The sequence below is a fragment of the Lagenorhynchus albirostris genome, chromosome 3 (assembly GCF_949774975.1).
Source record: "Lagenorhynchus albirostris chromosome 3, mLagAlb1.1, whole genome shotgun sequence".
Classification (NCBI taxonomy): domain Eukaryota; kingdom Metazoa; phylum Chordata; class Mammalia; order Artiodactyla; family Delphinidae; genus Lagenorhynchus; species Lagenorhynchus albirostris.
Window position 1 is genome coordinate 136329753 of NC_083097.1, and position 20474 is coordinate 136350226.

At 44.8% G+C, this 20474-nt stretch overlaps 1 protein-coding gene across 1 annotated transcript in view; it reads right to left on the bottom strand.

The window, feature by feature from the left end:
• The window catches only part of CCNJL (cyclin J like), a 50650-nt gene extending 35266 nt beyond the window's left edge, over nucleotides 1–15384 (bottom strand). The window contains exons 1-2 of the mRNA XM_060144155.1: nucleotides 15209–15384; nucleotides 14716–14830 (exon numbers count right to left, since the gene is read on the bottom strand). Of these exons, the coding sequence (XP_060000138.1) occupies nucleotides 14716–14781 (66 nt within the window). The 5' untranslated portion in view covers nucleotides 14782–14830; nucleotides 15209–15384. The remainder of the gene's footprint in view (nucleotides 1–14715; nucleotides 14831–15208) is intronic.
• Between the last annotated feature and the right edge of the window lie 5090 nt (nucleotides 15385–20474).

Sequence of the window (20474 nt, forward strand, 5' to 3'; positions counted from 1 at the left end):
CTCCACACTTCCAGCTCCCCTCCCCAGTTTCCAGATTCCTTCTGATGGATTCTCCTGGGCACCCAGACCCTACCGTGCAGCCCAAAACGAGTCAGTTAGGGTAACCACCACCACTAACCCCCGGTCACTCCAGCTGGGACTCCAGTCCCTTGCTGACCTGGGTTTCTGCAACTGTGGTCAGTTGATCACAGGCACTGGAATCTCCTGGGGATCTACTGAAACATGGAGGCTGCCCCCAGGTCCTGAGTTGGATAGCGTTTCACCCAATTTCATGTCCACCCAAAACCTCAGAATGTGACCTTATTTGGAAACAGTCTTTACAGATGCAATCAAGTTAAAATGAGGTCACATTGGATTAGTGTGGAGCCTAATCCAATGACTGGTGTCCTTATAGGAAGAGAAAACAGAGACGCACAGACATACAAAGGGAAGACCAGGCAAAGACAAACACATGCAGAGGGCCAGGTGAGGATGGAAGCAGAGAACGGAGGGATGCAGCTACACGCCAAGGAACGCGCAGGGTGGCCGGCAACCACCAGATGTTGGAAGAAACAAGGAAAGATCCTCCCTGCGAGCCTTTGGAGGGATCACGGCCCTGCAGACACCTCGATTTCAAACTTCGGGCCTCTAGAACTGTGAGGGAATAAACTTCTGTTGTTTTAAGTCACCCAGTTTGAGGCAGCCCTAGGAATCTATTACACTCCCCATTTCCTGACTTACTGAATCAGACGTCCTGGGATGGAGTTGGGCACCTAAATATGCTTTACAAGCACTTCATGTGAGCCTGATGCTTGACTATAAGCTCCGTGAAGACAATTTTGTTTTGTTCATCACTTATATCCCCAGTAGCTAGCAGTGTGTGGCATGTGGTCGGCTGCTAAAAAACATGTGTTGAATGCAAGAATGAACCTGCGCCGATTCTGTGAGCCAAGTTCTGTGCAAGAACTACCAGTGCCTTGCTTGATCAGGACATTAAGGCAACTTTAATTATCAAATAAAATAATATGCAAGAAACATTCAACAACGTCTGGCATACTGTGCCCAATAAACACCTACTCCCTTAATTTAACGGGCAGTGGGAGTCTTGAAAGATTACACAGAAACTAGCAATTAATTGCTGCAAAGAGCTTTCTAAGAACACTGCTCATCATGAAAAAGGCCAATCCCTCAGCAATGGAAAATCTCTTTGTTCCAACAAGTAAGAAACATGAAATCTTTCACTGTTTGTTAACTAGTCCTTTTGACCCTATTTCCTAAAACTCTCAAGTCTCCCCACTTCCTGCCCTGGTTCAGAAGCCATCTCCTTGGATCATTACTAACACCCAGGTCTCCAAGGCCAAGGTCATTTTCCAGTGATTCAGCCCTCGCTCCTCACAGCTCTCCATGTGTCTCAGGATAAGTGTAAACACCTACAGAGACCTGCATCCCAGAGCCAATGCTCCCGGTCCATCTCCCCCTCCTCCCCTACTCACCAGACCGCCCCTGGCAGGTCACTGATGTGCGACTATCACACACGGCCCTGAGCCCTGGTAGATGAACTTCCTCCACATCTCACCTTCTCTTGGAAGCTCTTCACACTTCCCTAGGCAATGGGGTGTCACCGCTGGTACAGTGGTTAAGAGTGTGTGCTTTGGGGCTTCCCTGGTGGCGCAGTGGTTGAGAGTCTGCCTGCCGATGCAGGGGACACGGATTCGTGCCCCGGTCCGGGAGGATCCCACGTGCCGCGGAGCGGCTGGGCCCGTGAGCCATGGCCGCTGAGCCTGCGCATCCGGAGCCTGTGCTCCGCAACGGGAGGGGCCGCGACAGTGAGAGGCCCGCGTACCACAAAAAAAAAAAAAAAATAGAGTGTGTGCTTTGGAGCCAGGTTGCCTGGGTTCAAATCTTGGCTCTGCCATCTACCTGCTGTATGATGTTGGGGAAGTTATTTAACTCTCTGTACTTTAGCAGGCTCGTCTGGAAAGTGGGGATAAAATGAGGAAAATTTAGTACTTACTAGAGGGGGTTGCCGGAGGATTTAGATAACAGGAGGGAACATACTGTCGAGCACACAACAAACACCCATTAACGGGGAATAGCATTGCTACATTTCACTGGCTTTTACGACCATTAACAAATAGAATGGCCAGAAGTGGTTTGAGATGATTAGCCTCAGCTGTGCTAAGAACACCCCCCTCTCCCAAACCCCAGGACCGGAGTGGGGCTTGGGGCTGTGGTATCTCCTGGGAGAGCCTCTTAGGGTCTGCAGGTCATACACGGGGTTCAGTAAATGACTGCCTAATGAAGAAGCCGTCTGCCAATAAGCCACGGGGATGGTCCAAGGAAATGAGCCAGAACTCTGCCTTCCCAGATTCACGGCCAGGCCACCTGTGGCCACCCGGCTTCCTCCCTCCTGATCCAAATGCTGAATCCCCTTCACCTGAACCAGCCTTCCAGGTAGGATTCCTACCTGGGAAGGTGTCGCTAGGGGTTTGACTCAAGTTCCCCCAGAAAGTGCTTTATGGCCCATCTTAAAAGTAACCATGCAAGATAAACCCTGAAATATTAAGGGATAATGGAGTATTATGTCTGCATCTTGGTCCAAGAGGGGAAAGAAACCACCTGACAGAAAAAGGGGATGATAAGGCAAATGTGTTAAAGTGTTTACAACTGTGTACTGTGCTGGCAACTCTGCTAAGTTTGATAATACTTCAAAACAGAAAGTTAACACAAAAGAAGAGACCAACAAGAGATTTCCACTCAGAGCCAACAGCTCTGTACCACTCGCCCCGGGGTGGAACCGCCACTGAGGGGAAGTCCCTGTTACACATCGCTGCCTTCAAGGCTGCGTGTGACTCCTCTGCTTTTTCAAAGTCAGACTCCGGACAGCAGACCGCGAGGTTTTAAGGTCCCAGCTCCCCCACTTAATGGGGGCCTTGGCCAAGTGCTGAAGCCCTTGGAGGCTGTTTCTCTCCCAGTAGATGGAGTTACTGGCAGCCGTGCTACCTACCCCACCAGACAGTGAGGTCCAGGAAGGCGATGTGTGTGTGGGCTGTAAGGCTCGGACCCCAGACCAGGCATCCGTGATGAGCACACACCAAGGGGCTTGTGGCTACTCTGCTCAGAACTGGGGAAACACGGCCCCAGCCTGCTCTCACGCACCTGCCGTCCAGAGAGGGAGCCAAATCCAACTGGAACAATCCCACTTAGAAGTGTACAATTACAAGTCATGCTGGGTGCTGAAGGCATAATCGAGGGTAGTCTGAGAACGTCACAGGGGTGCAGACTGACCTTGTGTGCGAGTGGGAGAAGGTTCCTCTGAGGAAGTGATGTTTGACGGCCAACTAGAGAACAAGGAGATTGCAGCATATTCTAGTCCCACAGAGTAGGGAAGTATACAAGCCAAACTGTTAACAGTGAACGCAAGTTAAGGATACCATGAGGAAGTAATAGGCCAAATTAAGAACAGGGGGTGTCCCTCAGGACAAATGACCTGGTTTCTCCAAAACCCAATGGCATGAAAAAAACAATTTTAAGGAGCTGGGAGACAGGGAAACCATTACAGAATAAAAGACTTAAGAGTAATTTTTTAAAAACCTACTGAATAGAAGATATTTGCAAATGATATGACTGATAAGGGGTTAATATCCAACATATATAAACAGCTCATACAACTCAACATCAAAGAAACAAACAATCCAATTAAAAAATGGGCAGAAGGGCTTCCCTGGTGGCGCAGTGGTTGAGAGTCTGCCTGCCGATGCAGGGGACATGGGTTCGTGCCCCGGTCCGGGAGCATCCCACGTGCCGTGGAGCAGCTGGGCCCGTGGGCCATGGCTGCTGAGCCTGCGCGTCCGGAGCCTGTGCTCCGCAGGGGGAGAGGCCACAACAGTGAGAGGCCCGCGTACCGCAAAAAAAAAAAAAAAAAAAAAAAAAAAAATGGGCAGAAGAACTGAACAGACATTTTTCCAAAGAGGAAATGAAGATGGCCAACAGGCACATGAAAAGACACTCAACATCACTAATCATCAGGGAAATGTAAATGAAAACCACAACAAAATAGATTATCACCTCACACCTGTAGAATGGCCATCACCAAAAGAGCACAAATAACAAAATGTTGGCAAGAATGTGGAGAAAAGAGAACCCACCTACACTGTTTGTGGGAATGCAAATCGGTGCAGCCACTGTGGAGAACAGTATGAGATTTCCCAAAAAACTAAAACCAGAACTACCATATGACCCAGCAATTCCATTCCTGGGTATATATGTGGAAAAACAAAACCCAAAAAACAGAAACACTAATTCAAAAAGATACAGGTACCTCCATGTTCATAGCAGTGTTATTTACAATTGCCAAGGTATGGGAGCAACCTAAGTGTCCTTCAACAGATGAATGGATAAAGAAGATGTGGTACATATATACAACGGAATACTACTCAGCCATAAAAAAAGAATGAAATTTTGCCATTTGCAGCAACATGGATGGACTTGGAGGGCATTATGGTAAGTGAAATAAGTCAGACAGAGAAAGACAAATACTGTATGATATCATATGTGGAACCTAAAAAATACAACAGACTAGTGAATATAACAAAAAAGCAGACTTACAGATACAGAGAACAAACTAGTGGTTACCAGTGGGGAGAGGGAAAGGGGGTGGGACAATATAGAAGCAGGGGATTTAAAAAAAGGGTTATTACAGGATTATATGAAATCATGTATGTGAAACTTTTGAAAATTATAAAGCACTATAGAATTTAAAGAAACTTACATTCAATTAAAAAAATATAATGCATGGATCTTATCTGGATTGTGATTTTGAACAATGCAACTATAAATGCCATTTCTGAGACAGCTGTGAGAACTGAATTATGGACTGAGCAATAGATTATTAATGAATGACGGTGAGTTTTGTAATAATGGCATAGTTGTTATGTCAAAAAAAGAGGTTTTTATTGCTTAGTAGATATTTATGGGTGAAATGACATGCTGTCTGGGGAAGATGAAACAGGTACTGAAGCTGGGTAGAGGGTACATGGGGATTCATTCCACTTTTCTTTCTACTTTTGTGTATCTTTTAAAATTTCTATAATAAAAAGGAAAACACAGTGGTGCACTCCGAAGAGTCAGCAATACTGAGTTACTTGCATTTTTTTTTACAAGGATGAGGAAATTAACTGTTATTAAGCAGAAAGTTATCTACCTCATCATATTTGATAACTCCACCTAGTTTAGTGTATGCATGAACCACAGTGAAACCAATTCCCCTCTGATGGGCATTTAGGTTTTCTCCAAGTTTTCCTTACAATAACTGAATCCATCCAACTCCTGATGCTTTTCTCTGTTCTTACGATCCACCTCACTCCTTGTCATCCCAACCCACCCACGCAAGTCAATGGATGACTGTTTTTGAAATAAGTAAGTAGCTGGTGCTACCAGGGGAGATGTCCCTACCACAAAGAAGGCCCAGGCCCTGGTACCATCTGCTCCAGTGACCTTGCAAGGGAGCCAGTGCCGCAGGACAATTCAAATTCCGCCTCAAGATTCAAGTTTCCAAGTAACTGCCACTTGGGGGTAGAGGGAAGCACACACTGCAACAATGGGGCTCAGAGGGAGCCTGGGGAGTTTTCTGGCCAGGGCCGAAGGTCAGCAGCCCTCACCCAGCCTGACACAGGTCTCAGGCTGGTTCCCTGCTGCATATGGGCCTCCCCAGATCCTGGGAAGTATTCAGAGTTCTCTACCCCTTCCTTTCCATCCGTTAGCGCTTTTCCCATTCTGGGTTCCTGATTCTTTTAAACATAGCCAAGGGACACCATTTTGACCTACTGAAATGGCATGGAATTTTTTTTTTAATAAGTTTATTTATTTTATTAATTTTTGGCTGCGTTGGGTCTTTGTTGCTGCGTGTCGGCTTTCTCTAGTTGCAGTGAGCGGGGGCTGCTCTCCATTGCGGTGTGTGGGCTTCTTACTGAGGTGGCTTCTCTTGTTGCAGAGCATGGGCTCTAGGCGCACGGGCTTCAGTAGTTGTAGCTCGCGCGCTCTAGAGCGCAGGCTCAGTAGTTGTGGTGCACGAGCTTAGTTGCTCTGCAGCATGTGGGATCTTCCCAGACCAGGGCTTGAACCCGTGTCCCCTGCACTGGCAGGTGGATTCTTAACCTCTGAGCCACGAGGGAAGCCCGGCATGGGCTTTTCTTTTTTTTTAAAGGCTAATATCCAGGGTTAGCAAAGTTACTGGGAAGCTGACACCCTCCCACACCACTGGTGCAAGTGCAGGCTGGTGCAAGTTTTGATAATTTATTAACTGGTGAAACTCAAAGTTCTTAAAATCACACCCCAAGACCAGCAATTCCATTTTAGGCATTTATTCTCATAAGCACACTCGCAGATAGAAGAATAGGATCACCACTGCAGTGCTGTGTAAAATCAAATGGTACAGGAGAAATGACCCAAAAGACCATCAAGAGGGAGATGAATGAACAAATTATGTAATACACATACTGTGGAATATTACTCAGCAATAAAAAAGAAATAAACTCCTAATAGATACAACATAGGTGAATCTCAAAAATGTTCTCAAAAGTGAATCTCAGGGGCTTCCCTGGTGGCACAGTGGTTGAGAGTCCGCCTGCCGATGCAGGGGACACGGGTTCGTGTCCCAGTCCGGGAAGATCCCACATGCCGCGGAGGGGCTGGGCCCGTGAGCCATGGCTGCTGAGCCTGCGCGTCCGGAGCCTGTGCTCCGCAACGGGAGAGGCCACAACAGTGAGAAGCCCGCGTACCGCAAAAGAAAAAAAAAAAGTGAATCTCAAAAGTGAATCTCTAAGTTAAAAAAGGCAGACAGAAAAGGGCACATACATATAACTCCATTTATATGACACTCTGGAAAACACAAACTAATCCACACAGACAAAAAAGCAGATCAGTGATTGCCTGGGGCTGGGAGCATGATGGGGTGAGTGACTGAGAAAAGCTACCTGGGAACTTTCTAGGTCGATGGCAATGTTCTGTATCTTGACTATGGTGGTAGTTACATGAGTATATACATTTGTCAAAACTCACTGTATACTCGAAACTGCATATGCACTTAAGATCTGTACACTGTATTGTATATAAATTAACTTCAATTAAAAAAATGAATAAGCAGCTCCACCTAAGTATCTAACAAAGAAATGAGTTAAATCATGGTATATCCATACAATAAAACATTATGCATGATACCGGAGAAGAATAGTTAATGACATACAAAGTTACTTAGTATATGCAGTTAAGAAAAAAATTGTTATGAAACTATAGTATACTATGATAACATTTATATAAAATAAAATGTATATATTTGGATAAAAAATTACCAAAAAGAAATATTTCGTTCATTCATTCAACACAAATATATTGAGTATCTACACTATACCTTTATTGTTACAATGAGCAGAAAAGACCAAAAAAAAAAATCCCTTCTCGTCATGGAGCTTCTGTTTGGTCGTTTCATAAAAAATATTTAAATTATTAAACTGTACACATTTAAAAACATCAAATGGTACAGGGAAGTGTGTAAATGCTACTACCACTTGTGTTAGAACACACACACTTGGTTTGTTCATGCAGAGAACAACTCTGGAAGGATTCATGAGAAACTGGGATCAGTGGTACCTTTCAGGGAGGAAAACTAGAGCCTCTTCACCATCCACCCTTTCATATAACCTGGGTGTTTTTCCTTTTTGCCATGTTCTTATATTGTCTATTCTAAATAAACACAATTGTTTCTAATTTTTTGCTAAAGTCCAATAATCAGGAGTTGGGTGGAGAAGAATGATATGGAAATGTGAGCATGACATACTACAAAATCAACAAAGTGTTCTGAGAAAAGATATTTTCCATTTTTACCAAAAAAAAACTCCAAAATAAAAATGTATTGTGATGACAGGTACACAAAGGAACAGAAGAACCTACACCAAAATGTCAACAAATTACTTCCAAGGGGTGGGATTGTGGGGGGCAATTTTACTTTCTTCAAAAAGACAAATACCACCTCCTGGGACATGCCCAAGACCCAACGGAGGGTTCCTGGGAAGCATTCCTGCACCACCGTTCACCATGCCCCCGCAAGTCCACCTAAGCCTCGTCCTTCCATTCTGTGCTCCCCCAGTGGCTGTGTCTGCAGCAGGTGAAGGGATGGACACCCCTTGCCCTCCCTCCACACCTCATCACACTGGTCTGGGAATCCCGAGATATCACACACACCTCATGCCTGCGAGGGGCTCACAATCTAGTGAGTAGGACAAGTTAATACACAGGTGACAAGGACAATGAAAGAAGCATGAGGTTGGGGCCAGGACACATGGGGGAAGGGAGAGAGGCTTGAAGGACCAGGAAGTTGGCCCTCAAGCTGACAGCCATCCCATGACCTAATTTCATCATGTGTACCCAGAACCTGCTAATTTTAAACTTGGGTGGATGCATCTTTTGGCAAAAAAAAAAAAAAAAAAAAGTGGCTGTCAGTCTAATCTGAACACTCCTTGGGGCATACAGCTGGTTACTAGGAAAACACCAACAGCCTCATTGTCACCACCAGCATGGTGGGGATGATCTGCTCCTCCCCCCATGTTCAGTGAAGAAGTTCAAAGGCACAGGTGTGATAAGGAAGAATCCTGACTCCCCTGTACTGACTCGCACCCCCAGCCCCAGCAGAAAAGTAGTCAAAGGAGGAGGGCTCTAGCTCTGCTCCAGCAGAAGCAGTAAGGCCAGGTAGGATGATCAAAGGAGTAATTTAATATTTGAAAACAATGTGACCTACAAGGTCTTAATTTCCAAAATATACAAACAGTTCATACAACTCAATAACAAAAAAACAAACAACCCAATCAAAAATTGGCCAGAAGACCTAAACAGACATTTCTCCAAAGAAGACATACAGATGGCCAACAGGCACATGAAAAGATGCTCAACGTTGCTAATTATTAGAGAAATGCAAATCAAAACTACAATGAGGTATTACCTCATACTGGTCAGAATGGCCGCCATTAAAAAGTCTACAAATAATAAATACTGGAGAGAGTATGGATAAAAGTTAATCCTCCTACACTGTTGGTGGGAATGTAAGTTGGTGCAGCCACTACGGAAAACAGTATGCAGTATGGAGGTTCCTTAAAAAATGAAAAACTAGAGTCGCCATATGATCCAGCAATCCCACTCCTGGGCATGTATCTGCAGAAAAACATGGTCCAAAAGGGTATATGCACCCCAAAGGTCACAGCAGCTCTAGTTACAACAGCCAAGACATGGAAGCAACCTAAATGTCCATCAACAGACGAATGGATAAAGAAGATGTGGTACATATATATACAATGGAATATTACTCAGCCATTAAAAAGAATGAAATAATACCATTTGCAGCAACATGAATGGACCTAGAGATTATCATCCTAAGTAAAGTAAGACAGAAAGAAAGACAAATACCATATGATATCACTTATATGCGGAATCTAAAATATGATACAAGTTAATTTATTTAGGAAGCAGAAACAGACTCATAGACGTAGAAAACAAACTTACGGTTACCAAAGGGAAAAGGTGGGTGGGAAGGGATAAATTAGGAGTTTGGGATTAACATATACACACTACTACATATAAAATAGATAAACAAGGACCTACTGTACAGCACAGGGAATTATATTCAGTATCTTTTTTTTTTTTTTTTTGACTGCACCACGTGGCATGCCGGATGTTAGTTCCCTGGCCAGGGACTGAACCCACACCCCCTGCAGTGGAAGCGTGGAGTCTTAACCACTGGACCACCAGGGAAGTCCCTCAATATCTTGTAATAAACCATAGTGGAAAAGAATATGAAAAAGTATATATATATATATTATATGAGATATATATATGTCATATATATGATATATATATACGATATATACATCATATATATATCATATATATATATCATATATATGACATATATATATTATATTATATGTGAAGACCCTGTCACACTCGCGAACCCCTCAGAGAGGGTGGTCACAAACTCCAAGCCTTACCCTAACCACGCATGTCACAAAAGGGGCTGTCGGCCTCCCCCAGAGTGGTCGTTAAGTAGAAAAGCATAGAAAAGCACAGCACCTGTCAAGTAGCCGCCACGTGCCTCACACGGCTCTCAGGTTCTCTCACTGAATCCTAACATTCCTAGAAAACATTTCCCCCAGTTTACAGAAGAGGAAATTAAAGAAGATTCACTCATCTCATCCTTCTGCAGAGGGGGGCTCTGTTCTGGACACTGCGGCCCCGCACTGAACGCAACAAACACAGGCTTGTTCTTGTGGAATGTACATTCTCGTGTGGGGGAAAAGATAATAAGCAAACAGAAAATAATCCCAGATACTCGTTAAACGCTATATAGAAAACAAAACAGGATGATTCGATTGAGGGACACAGAGGAACAGTTATAGAGAAAAGGAGACTCCAGATAGAGGAAACAACAGCCTGTGCAAAGGCCCTGAGGCATGAAGGAGCTTGACTTATTCAAGGAAGAGAAAGGAGGTCAGAATGGTATGAGGTAGGAGACAAGGCAGGAGAGCAGGCCAGGGCTGGACTGTGTCAGGTAACTGAGGTGGTGATAAGGACTGGAAATTATAACTGCAATGGGATGACGGTAGAGGTCTTTAAGCAGAGAAGTGACACAATCTAGGTTCTGCCTGTTGTGGGAAGAATGAACACTGGGGCCAGGTTTAAAGAGGTTTAGAGAAGCTAAGTAAGCACCTCAAGGTTTCACTGCCATTAGTAGCTTGCATTCAACACCAAGGTTTGTTTCCCCAGTGTCACATTTTATATACTGTAGTATAACACTATACTGGAATCTCATATCTGACAAAGGGGGGGGCTCCCACTATCTCTGTCATCCCAGGCTTGCTTCCTACACCAGTCAAGTGAGGATAACTGCTCCTGGTTCTGTGATGACAATTCAACAGCCTAGATGGAAACACACTTTGTATTCATCTGGCAGCATTCAACAAACAAAGAGTATGACATTATAAGCAAGGAGAGCCAGCGTAGAGAAAAGGGAACCCTCCTACATTGTTGGTGGGAATGTAAATTGGTACAGCCACTATGGAAAACAGTATGGAGGTTCCTCAAAAAACTTAAACTAGAGTTGCCACATGATCGAGCAATCCCACTCCTGGGCATATATCCAGAGAAAATTCTAATTTGAAAAGATACATGCAGTACTTCCCTGGTGGCTCAGTCGTTAAGAATCTTCCTGCCAATGCAAGGGACACGGGTTTGATCCCAGGTCCGGGAAGATCCCAGATGCCACGGAGCAACTGAGCCCATGCGCCACAACTACTGAGCCTGCGCTCTAGAGCCCGTGCTCCTCAACAAGAGAAGCCACCACAACGAGAAGCCTGCGCACAGCAACGAAGAGTAGCCCCGCTTGCAGCAACCAGAGAAAGCCCGTGCGCAGCCACGAAGACCCAACGCAGCCAAAAATAAAATATTAATTAATTTAAAAAAAAGAAATGAACAGAAAAGACACAGGCACCCCTATGTTCACAGCAGCACTGTTTACAATAGCCAAGACAAGGAAGCAACCTAAATGTCCATCAACAGATGAATGGATGAAGAAGATGTGAGAGAGATATATATATATATACAATGGAATACTACTTGGCCATAAAAAAGAATGAAATAATGTCATTTACAGCAACATGGATGAACATAGAGATTATAATACTAAAAGAAGTCAGAAAGAGAAAGGCAAATACCATATATCACTTATATGTGGAATCTAAAATATGATACAAATGAACTTATTTACAAAACAGAAACAGACTCACAGAAACAGAGAACAAACTTACGGTTACCAAAGGGGGAAGAGGGTGAGGAAAGGATAAATTAGGAGTTTGGAATTAGCAGATGCAAACTATTACCTATAGCGTAGATAAACAACAAGGTCCTACAGTATAGCACAGGCAACTATATTCAATATCTTGTAACAAACCATAACAGAAAAGAATATGAAAAAGAATATGTATATGTATGTATAACTGAATCACTTTCCTGTACACCAGAAACTAACACAACATTGTAAATCAACTATACTTCAATTTAAAAAAAAAAGAAACCCAGGATTTACCCTAATAAGACCAGCTTCAGGTCACAGGTGACCCCGAGTAACAACCCGAGTGAGTTTTCTATCTCTAACCTGAAAAACCTGGACAAACCCGTCCTCCTTCAAGGTAGGCAGCCTAACAGTGAACCAATATGGCATTATGGCATGGGTGAGGCCCAATTAATGGGGAACTGCCTGCCCTGCTCCTCTGAGTGGCTGGAAGAGAGATTAGAACAATCTTGCTTATATACAAAAGGTTGAGGATTCTCAGGTAGTTGAGCTGGTTGAGTTTATACTGCTCTCAGAAATCCTTCCTGCTAGAAAGGACCAATGAGGTCAAAGCCATTCCTCCTAAGCTATGAGCAGAACTAACAACCACTTGAGCCTACAATGAACAAGGAAGCCCAATTTCCACGGCAGGCCTCACTAATTTATTTAGCCACCACCTCCAGAAAAGGACCAAGACCTTACTGCCTGGTCCACCATCCCACTGCCCCAGCTTTTTAATTGAAATACCAAGACCTGGATTTCTTCTCCAGATGCCTAAAATATGCTTGCACCTTGGGCCATTCTGTTCTGGGAAGAAGACCAAGGGGAGCAGAGGAAAGCCACAGCCCGGACAAGCAATGCAAGATGGAGATAGACTAGGTACAGGAAAAAAGAAAAAATAATTTTACTAGAAGACAGCTACCCCCTGATGAGGAAAAAACCCTGAAAAGCTGGTGACTTTTTAAGCAGAACTCCATAGACATTGGGTGCAAAGGCACTGGATATAAGACCTGTTTGTGTAGGGAGCCAGCTAATCCACTAAGACCTCTCCCTCCCTGTACTGGGTTGAATGGTGTCCCCTCCAGAATTCATGTCTACCCAGAACCTAAAAATGTGGTCTTATTCGGAAATAGGGTCTTTTCAGATGTAATTAGTTAAATTAAGATGAGGTCACACTGGATTAAAGTAGCCCCTATTCCAATGACAGGTGTCCTTATAAGGAGAGAAAATACAGATAGAACACCATGTGACAATAGAGACAGAGATGGGAGTGATGCGTCACGAGCCAAGGAATGCCAAGGAGTAGCATGGCCTTGCCAACACCTTGATTTTGGACTTCTAGCCTCCAGAACTGTGAGAGAGCATATTTTTATTGTGTAAGTCCCCAGGTTTGTGGTACTTTGTCCCAGCAGCCCTAGGAAACCAAGACACACCTTTATTTCACACCTGTTCCCCAAACCACCCAGGGGCAGGAGACAAGACACACAGGCCACATCTCTAACCCACCTGGACTCTTCCACCTTCCGGGAGCCCATCAGCACTTCTCCCTTTGAGGTGAGGGGAAAGCAGAGATCACATTTCAGGTGCCTCCACCTTCTGCCACCAGCGGCAAACTGGCAGGGGAGTGTTTGTTGTCTCCCCACATTCTCTTAGTTTTGTAGCCTCTCCTTTATTTATTTATTATTATTATTTTTTAACATCTTTATCGGAGTATAATTGCTTTACAGTGGTGTGTTAGTTTCTGCTGTGTAACAAAGTGAATCAGCTATACATATACATATATCCCCATATCCCCTCCCTCTCGCGTCTCCCTCCCGCCCTCCCTATCCCACCCCTCTAGGTGGTCACAAAGCACCGAGCTGATCTCCCTGTGCTATGTGGCTGCTTCCCACTAGCCACATAGCTATCTATTTTACATCTGGTATATATGTATATATACCAGTGTATATATGTCAATGCTACTATCACTTCGCCCCAGCTTCCCCCTCCCCACCATGTCCTCAAGCCCATTCTCTATGTCTGCGTCTTTATTCCTGTCCTGCCCCTAGGTTCATCAGAACCATTTTTTCTTTTTTTTTTTTAGATTCCATATATACGTGTTAGCATACGGTATTTGTTTTTCTCTTTCTGACTTACTTCACTCTGTATGACAGACTCTAGGTCCATCCACCTCACTACAAATTTCGTTTCTTTTTATGGCTGAGTAATATTCCATTGTATATATGTGCCACGTCTTCTTTATCCATTCATCTGTCGATTAGGTTGCTTCCATGTCCTGGCTATTGTAAATAGTGCTGTGTAGCCTCTACTTCAGTGTTTCTTAAATCTTATTCAGTCCCATCCTAGATATATTTGGGGTGGGGGCATTAACTACGTATGCCTTATACTATCATTTACCTAATTATTCTTTATGTAAAGTCACTACTTTTACTTAAATTTATTTTAAAAGGAACTACATCGTTACAATATATGGAAAATCATCATCAGTTAGCCTATGCAGAACTTGCTCGATATATATGTTTTTAAATTGCACATTAAAGTAAATACACGATGATTATTTTTTTTAAGTTCATTCATGTACCCTTTAAAATAATCTCGGGTGACAGTACTATGGGAAATACCCCCTTAAGGGGTACAATTTAGTTGTCTGAGAACTCTGGGCTCCTAAGCAGAAAAACCAATTTAAGCTCTCCAGTCTCGTTTCTCACCTCACGACTGTCCCAGGAGGAGGCTAAGAGCAGGAGGAAAGAAAAGCACCGAGAGTTCCTAGTTCCCACGCAGGGCGACCTGAGGATACGGAGTCGAGAGCGAAAGGGACTTTAAATACCCAGACCTGCGAGTGACAAGGGCGGGGACGGACTGACCTTCTCGCGCAGGGTGCAGTGGACGTCCGAGGCGACACGCCCTTCCCACCACGGCTCATCCATCATCGAGTCTACAGCGCCGCGACGCGAGGCTACCGGGCTCTCAGGGCGCACCCTGTGTGGACATGGGCAACTTCAGCGGCCGTAGCGCGCCCCCCGGCATCCCATCCTCTCTCGTCCTCGGCCGGGGTCTCTGCCGGGCGCCCCCTCCTGTCCCGCTCAGCGGAGCTGGCGGTCGCCTCCCATCCCGGGAAGGTTGCAGTGCCCCCTCCCCTCTATTCGCAGGACCTGAGGCGACCTGGAGCTGTGCAACAACTTGCAGAATTTTTATCTTCCCTTTTGCAAAAGTTGCAGAGAAAGTTGCCGACTTCGCTAGCTCTCCAGAGGCCAGGGCTCAGGCAGCGGCCACCGGCTCGCCGTCCCCAACTCCTCCCCCGCCGCCCAGCCTTTGTCCTGCTCCCACATCCTGCCCTCCAGCCGGGGCGAAACTCACGCATCCCTCTCCGGGCGTGGGGGGCTGCGGGCGCCAGGCCCCCCCGGCCCAGGGCCGAGCTGGCTGTGCCCTGGGGTGCCTGCACGCGGATGGGCCCTAGCGCTGGGCGCTCCACGCTCTTGACTGCCGCCTCCGTAGCCCGGCTAGCCCCCGCCACCGCCGCGCCCCTGCGTGCGCTCGGGTCCCGCCGCGGCTCGCAGCCTCGGGGCCGCCGGGGGCCTTCCTCCCTCGCCGGGGGAATTGGGGGCCGGGCCTCGCGCATGCGCCGCCGGCCCCCGCACCCCGCGGGGCGGGGGGCTGGGAACTGGAGTCTTTCTTTCGCCGGCGCTGGCTGCGTTTCCTGTCAGCCCTCCTCCCCCGCCTCAGTGGAAAGCTTCCTCTCACCTTCGCGTGGGCGCCGGGTGGCCTCCTGGGCACCCCGCGGACTCACGCGGGCAGCGCTGGGACCGCGGCGCCGGCACCGCGGCGCCACCTGCGCGCGCCACTCGTGAAGGGCGCGGGCAGAATGCCCCCAGAAAGTTCTCTCTCCCGCGTGCGCTGTTCTAGCCAACCTCCCGTCGGTTCCACCTGGTTGTTTTTTTATTTCTTTTTTTTTTTAACCGGCCCTGAAATGGGGAGGTGGATTTCCAAACGGACAGTTCCCACGAAATCGCCAGAAAATCCGCTCTTGATTATTCACGAGTCCCTGATTCTAAAGGAGGCTCAGTAAATCAACGGATATTTTTTTGTGCTCCTGCAAGGTATAAATTGTACGCCTTACGTTTGGAGAAAACCGGTCTTTTTGGAGGGCCCGCTGGATGGAAGGCATTGTCTTTTTAATTGAGTTGATTGTTTTCGGAAAGGCACGCCCTTTAATTAGCTCCTCTGATGGCACAGAAGATTGATTGGTTTTTGTGATTCTTCTGGACGTTCACAGATCTGTTTCAAATCCAGCTAGCAACTGGGTGACTTTTGCCATGTTCCTCAGACTCTGTAAGCTTGGAACCCTCATGTGTAAATTGGGAATAAAAATTGCACCAACCTGCTGGAGATACTGAATCATTAAATAAGATACTTCATATAAAGGGATAATCGCCATGCCAAGTATAAAACAAACAACAAATAGCTGCCACTAAAGAGCCTTTGGTTTCTGACTGGTACCCAAGTACCCACCTGGAAAAAAAATTTTTAAATCAGCTTTAATAAGCTTCAATAGGTGCTTAAAGAGAAGTTTTAATATAAAAAATAAATTTAAAAAACTACCGTGAGGGGCTTCCCTGGTGGCGCAGTGGTTGAGAATCTGCCTGCCGATGCAGGGGGCACGGGTTCGAGCCTTGATCTGGGAGGATCCCACATGCCGCGGAGCAACTAGGCCCGTGAGCCACAACTGCTGAGCCTGCGCGTCTGGAGCCTGTGCTCCGCAACGAGAGGCCGCGATAGTGAGAGGCCCGCGCACCGCGGTGAAGAGTGGCCTCCGCTTGCCGCAACTAGAGAAAACCCTCGCACAGAAACGAAGACCCAACACAGCCAAAAATAAATAAATAAATATTAAAGGCAAAAGAAGAAAGGGGAAATTGTAGATAGAGTAAGGATCTAGTTTTAAAAAAAAAAACTACTGTGAAAGTGAAAACTATCTAAGAATAAACAATAAGTGCAGGCTCTTAATAAAGAAATTATAAAGGTTAAACATAATAAGAAAGGCTTGAAGAAATAGAAATAGGTGAAAATATCAACTTTACTCAAATTAACTCAATAAAATTCTAACGATTGTGGGTAGATGGGGGTGGGGGAGGGATGACACTTTTTGTAACACTCAAATGGAGGAATATCTATGGCAAAAGCTAAGATTTTTATATTTTAAAAATGGGGTATAGATCTATATATTGCCAAATCTTAAAACATATTGCAAAGCTATAATTCAAACAGTGGTGTTGACACAAGAATGGATGGATTAAAAAAAAAAGAATGGATGGATAAGTATCAGTGGAATAATTGAAAGTTTAGAAACATCCTACATACTTAAAAATTAACTGTGTGAGAAATGTGGCATTTCACTTTTGAGGGGAAAAGGATAAATTCTTCAATAAATTGGGCAGGGGAAATTAGTTACCTTGGGGGAAAAAAGTAAAACTAGGGATTTATTTAAAGCATCATCAAAATAAATATAAGAACTTGTCAAATGACAAAACTAAGACAATTTAGTAATGAGTTTGATGTTCTTTATTTAAGGGAAAACAATTCATGAATTGGGAGAGTGTAGTGCCTCACAAGCGGTGAACATTCTTCCCAAGGGATTTGGGGCAAAAGCGAGTTTTATAGAGCATTAGAAGAGGCAACGAGGAAACAGGGCATGATTGGCTAGGAGGTCCTGTTTTCTAGGGTAAGGTGAGCCAGCTTTAACTGAGCTGGAGGACTGTGATTGGTGTAGTTAGGTTTCCTAGACAGCGAGGTGTTTCCCATAAGTGCAGGCTGATTTAGGTTTAGATTTGTGATGTAGGCCAGGCCACTGGGGCAGCCTCCATTTGGTGGGTCCCAACATACAATTTAACTTTTTCAAACCCAAAGAACTACAAAGAAATATCAACACCCCCCCAAAAAAAAAAATCACAAGAGAACTAAAAGAAAACACAGGCTATTTCAGAGGAGAAGGCCTAGAGCTTAAGGCATAGGAAGAAACAAAAGGCCAGGATGAGTATATATATTTTAATAAATATGCGAGACTTAGACATCAAATATCACCAAAAGGGAAAATGACAAATTGGAGAAAATGTTTTTAACAAACATGGTAAAAGTTGATCTTACTATATAGACCTATTGTAAATCAATACATATTATAAAACGCTAATACCTGAAATGCAGAAAATGATGAACAGGCATGCATGATAGAAGAAATGCAGGGACTTCCCTGGTGGTCCAGTGGTAAGGAATCCACCTTCTAATGCAGGGGACGCAGGTTCGATCCCTGGTCGGGGAACTAAGATCTCACGTGCCACGGGGCAACTAAGCCTGTGTGCTGCAACTACTGAGCCCAAGCACCTCAACTAGAGAGCTGGTGTGTCACAAACTACAGAGCCCATGTGCTCTGCAGCCCCTGCACCACAACTAGAGAGAAGCCCACATGCCACAACGAAGATCCCACGTGCCTCAACTAAGACCCAATGCAGCCAAAAATAATAAATAAATATTTTTAAAAAGAAAGAAGAAATTCAAATGGACAATTATCATTTTTTAAATGCTCATACTAGTAAAGACATTAAACATGTTTTAGAAACAAGGTATATCTTTGTCAAGAATTTTTAAGAACACAATACACAGGATTGACAAATATATAGTGTTGGTGGGAATATAAATTAATACCATCTTCTGAAAGACAATATCACTCAAAAACCTTAAAAATGTATCATTGTGGGCTTCCCTGGGGCGCAGGAGTTGCGAGTCCGCCTGCCGATGCAGGAGACACGGGTTCGTGCCCCGGTCCGGGAGGATCCCACATGCCGCCGAGCGGCTGGGCCCGTGAGCCATGGCCGCTGAGCCTGCGCGTCCGGAGCCTGTCCTCTGCAATGGGGGAGGCCACAGCACTGAGAGGCCCACGTACCGCAAAAAAAAAAAAGTATCATTGTATCCAACTATTCCACTTCTGGAAATTTATTATAAAAAAACAAGCAGATGAGTACAATGATACTTTTTTTTTTTGCGGTTCGCGGGCCTCTCACTGTTGTGGCGTCTCCCCTTGCGGAGCACAGGCTCCGGACGCGCAGGCTCAGCGGCCATGGCTCACGGGCCCTGCCGCTCGGCGGCATGTGGGATCCTCCCGGACCGGGGCACGAACCCGTGTCTCCTGCATCGGCAGGCGGACTCACAACCACTGCGCCACCAGGGAAGCCCCAAAAGATTTCTTTACAAGGGGTTTCATCAACAAATGCTCTTTTATCATAGTGAACTATTAGAACAGGGACTGGTTAAATAATAATTTGGCTCTTACCATTTTTTAAGAGAATGAATAATGACTTAAGAAAATGTTCACAAGACATTAAGTGAAAAAGGAGATTAGATTATGATCCCAATTGTATATTACATTCACACACAAACACAAAAGAAACCAAAAAAAAGTCCGTAAAAATATTAACTGTGTAATCAGAGTGGTAGGATTATGGGTAATTCTAATTAACTTTTTATTCTAGTATATCTGAATTTTCTAAATTTCTATAAGAAACATGCATTACTTTCGCAAAAAGGAAAAAAGAGTGAACGTTATTTTTAAGTAATCACTGATACATTTACTAGAGTGGCCTTCCATTGAATAACAATTCACAGTGTTGTTTTGTTTTTGGTTTTGTTTTGTTTTTTCATAGCAGTATTATTTCTTTCTCAGGCTACACCAAAAGAGGACAGACCTTTATTATTCACTGATTTGGAGTCTTCTTTTCCTAAACTTCAGCTCTCAGTTATCTGGAGTTCCGATAGGTGAGAGGGAGACAGAATCTTGGGGCTTTTCTACCAGGGTATTTTAAGAAGATACTAAACATCATTCGTATTCTGCAGTCCTTTTTGTTTCATTCTCAGGAGTCTCTCGTTTTCCGAGTGTCTCTGAAAGATAAAAACGTGTTGCACTGATGGTTTTGGTAGTGAGTCCTGTCCGCAGGTAGAAATGATGTTGGTGCCCTCAGCAGAGGAAGCTTCCTCTGGTGCACAGCAGGGGAACAACACAACTGGAGTTACTTCTCCCACCCACTCCATTCCCAACTAAGCTAAGAAGTATCCATTCATTTATTCATTCATTCACTCAAAAAGTAAAACTGTATCAAGTGCTTACTGTGAGCCGATTACCACCCTCCCACTTCCAATCTCTGAAGCTCACAGGTTTGGAACCAAAGATTTAGAGCAAGGCCATCCTACCTCAAACTTTACCAGGTATAAAATGAGAAAAAAATTTTTTTTCTCTGACTTACCAATCTTCCACAGAGGACAAATCAATCTAATATTATAAACTGCTCACTTTAACTTTCCTTTGTCTTTTTTTTTTATAGGCTATAAGCTCTCACATTAAAAATATATTTATGGTGAAATGAATGTGTTCTCATCCTGGTCCTAGGCCTTGTTCTCCTCCCCAAGGATAAGCAGCGCCTTGTGTTTCCTTCCAGAAGTGATCCACACACTTACCAACATGAACACCCATGCCTTTCCCCCCTTTACACAAATGGCAGCATACGGAATGCATCCTTCTGCACCTTCTTCTTCCCTCTTGGTTGTTTCATGGCAGTGCCTGCAGAGCTGCACAGTTATCCCA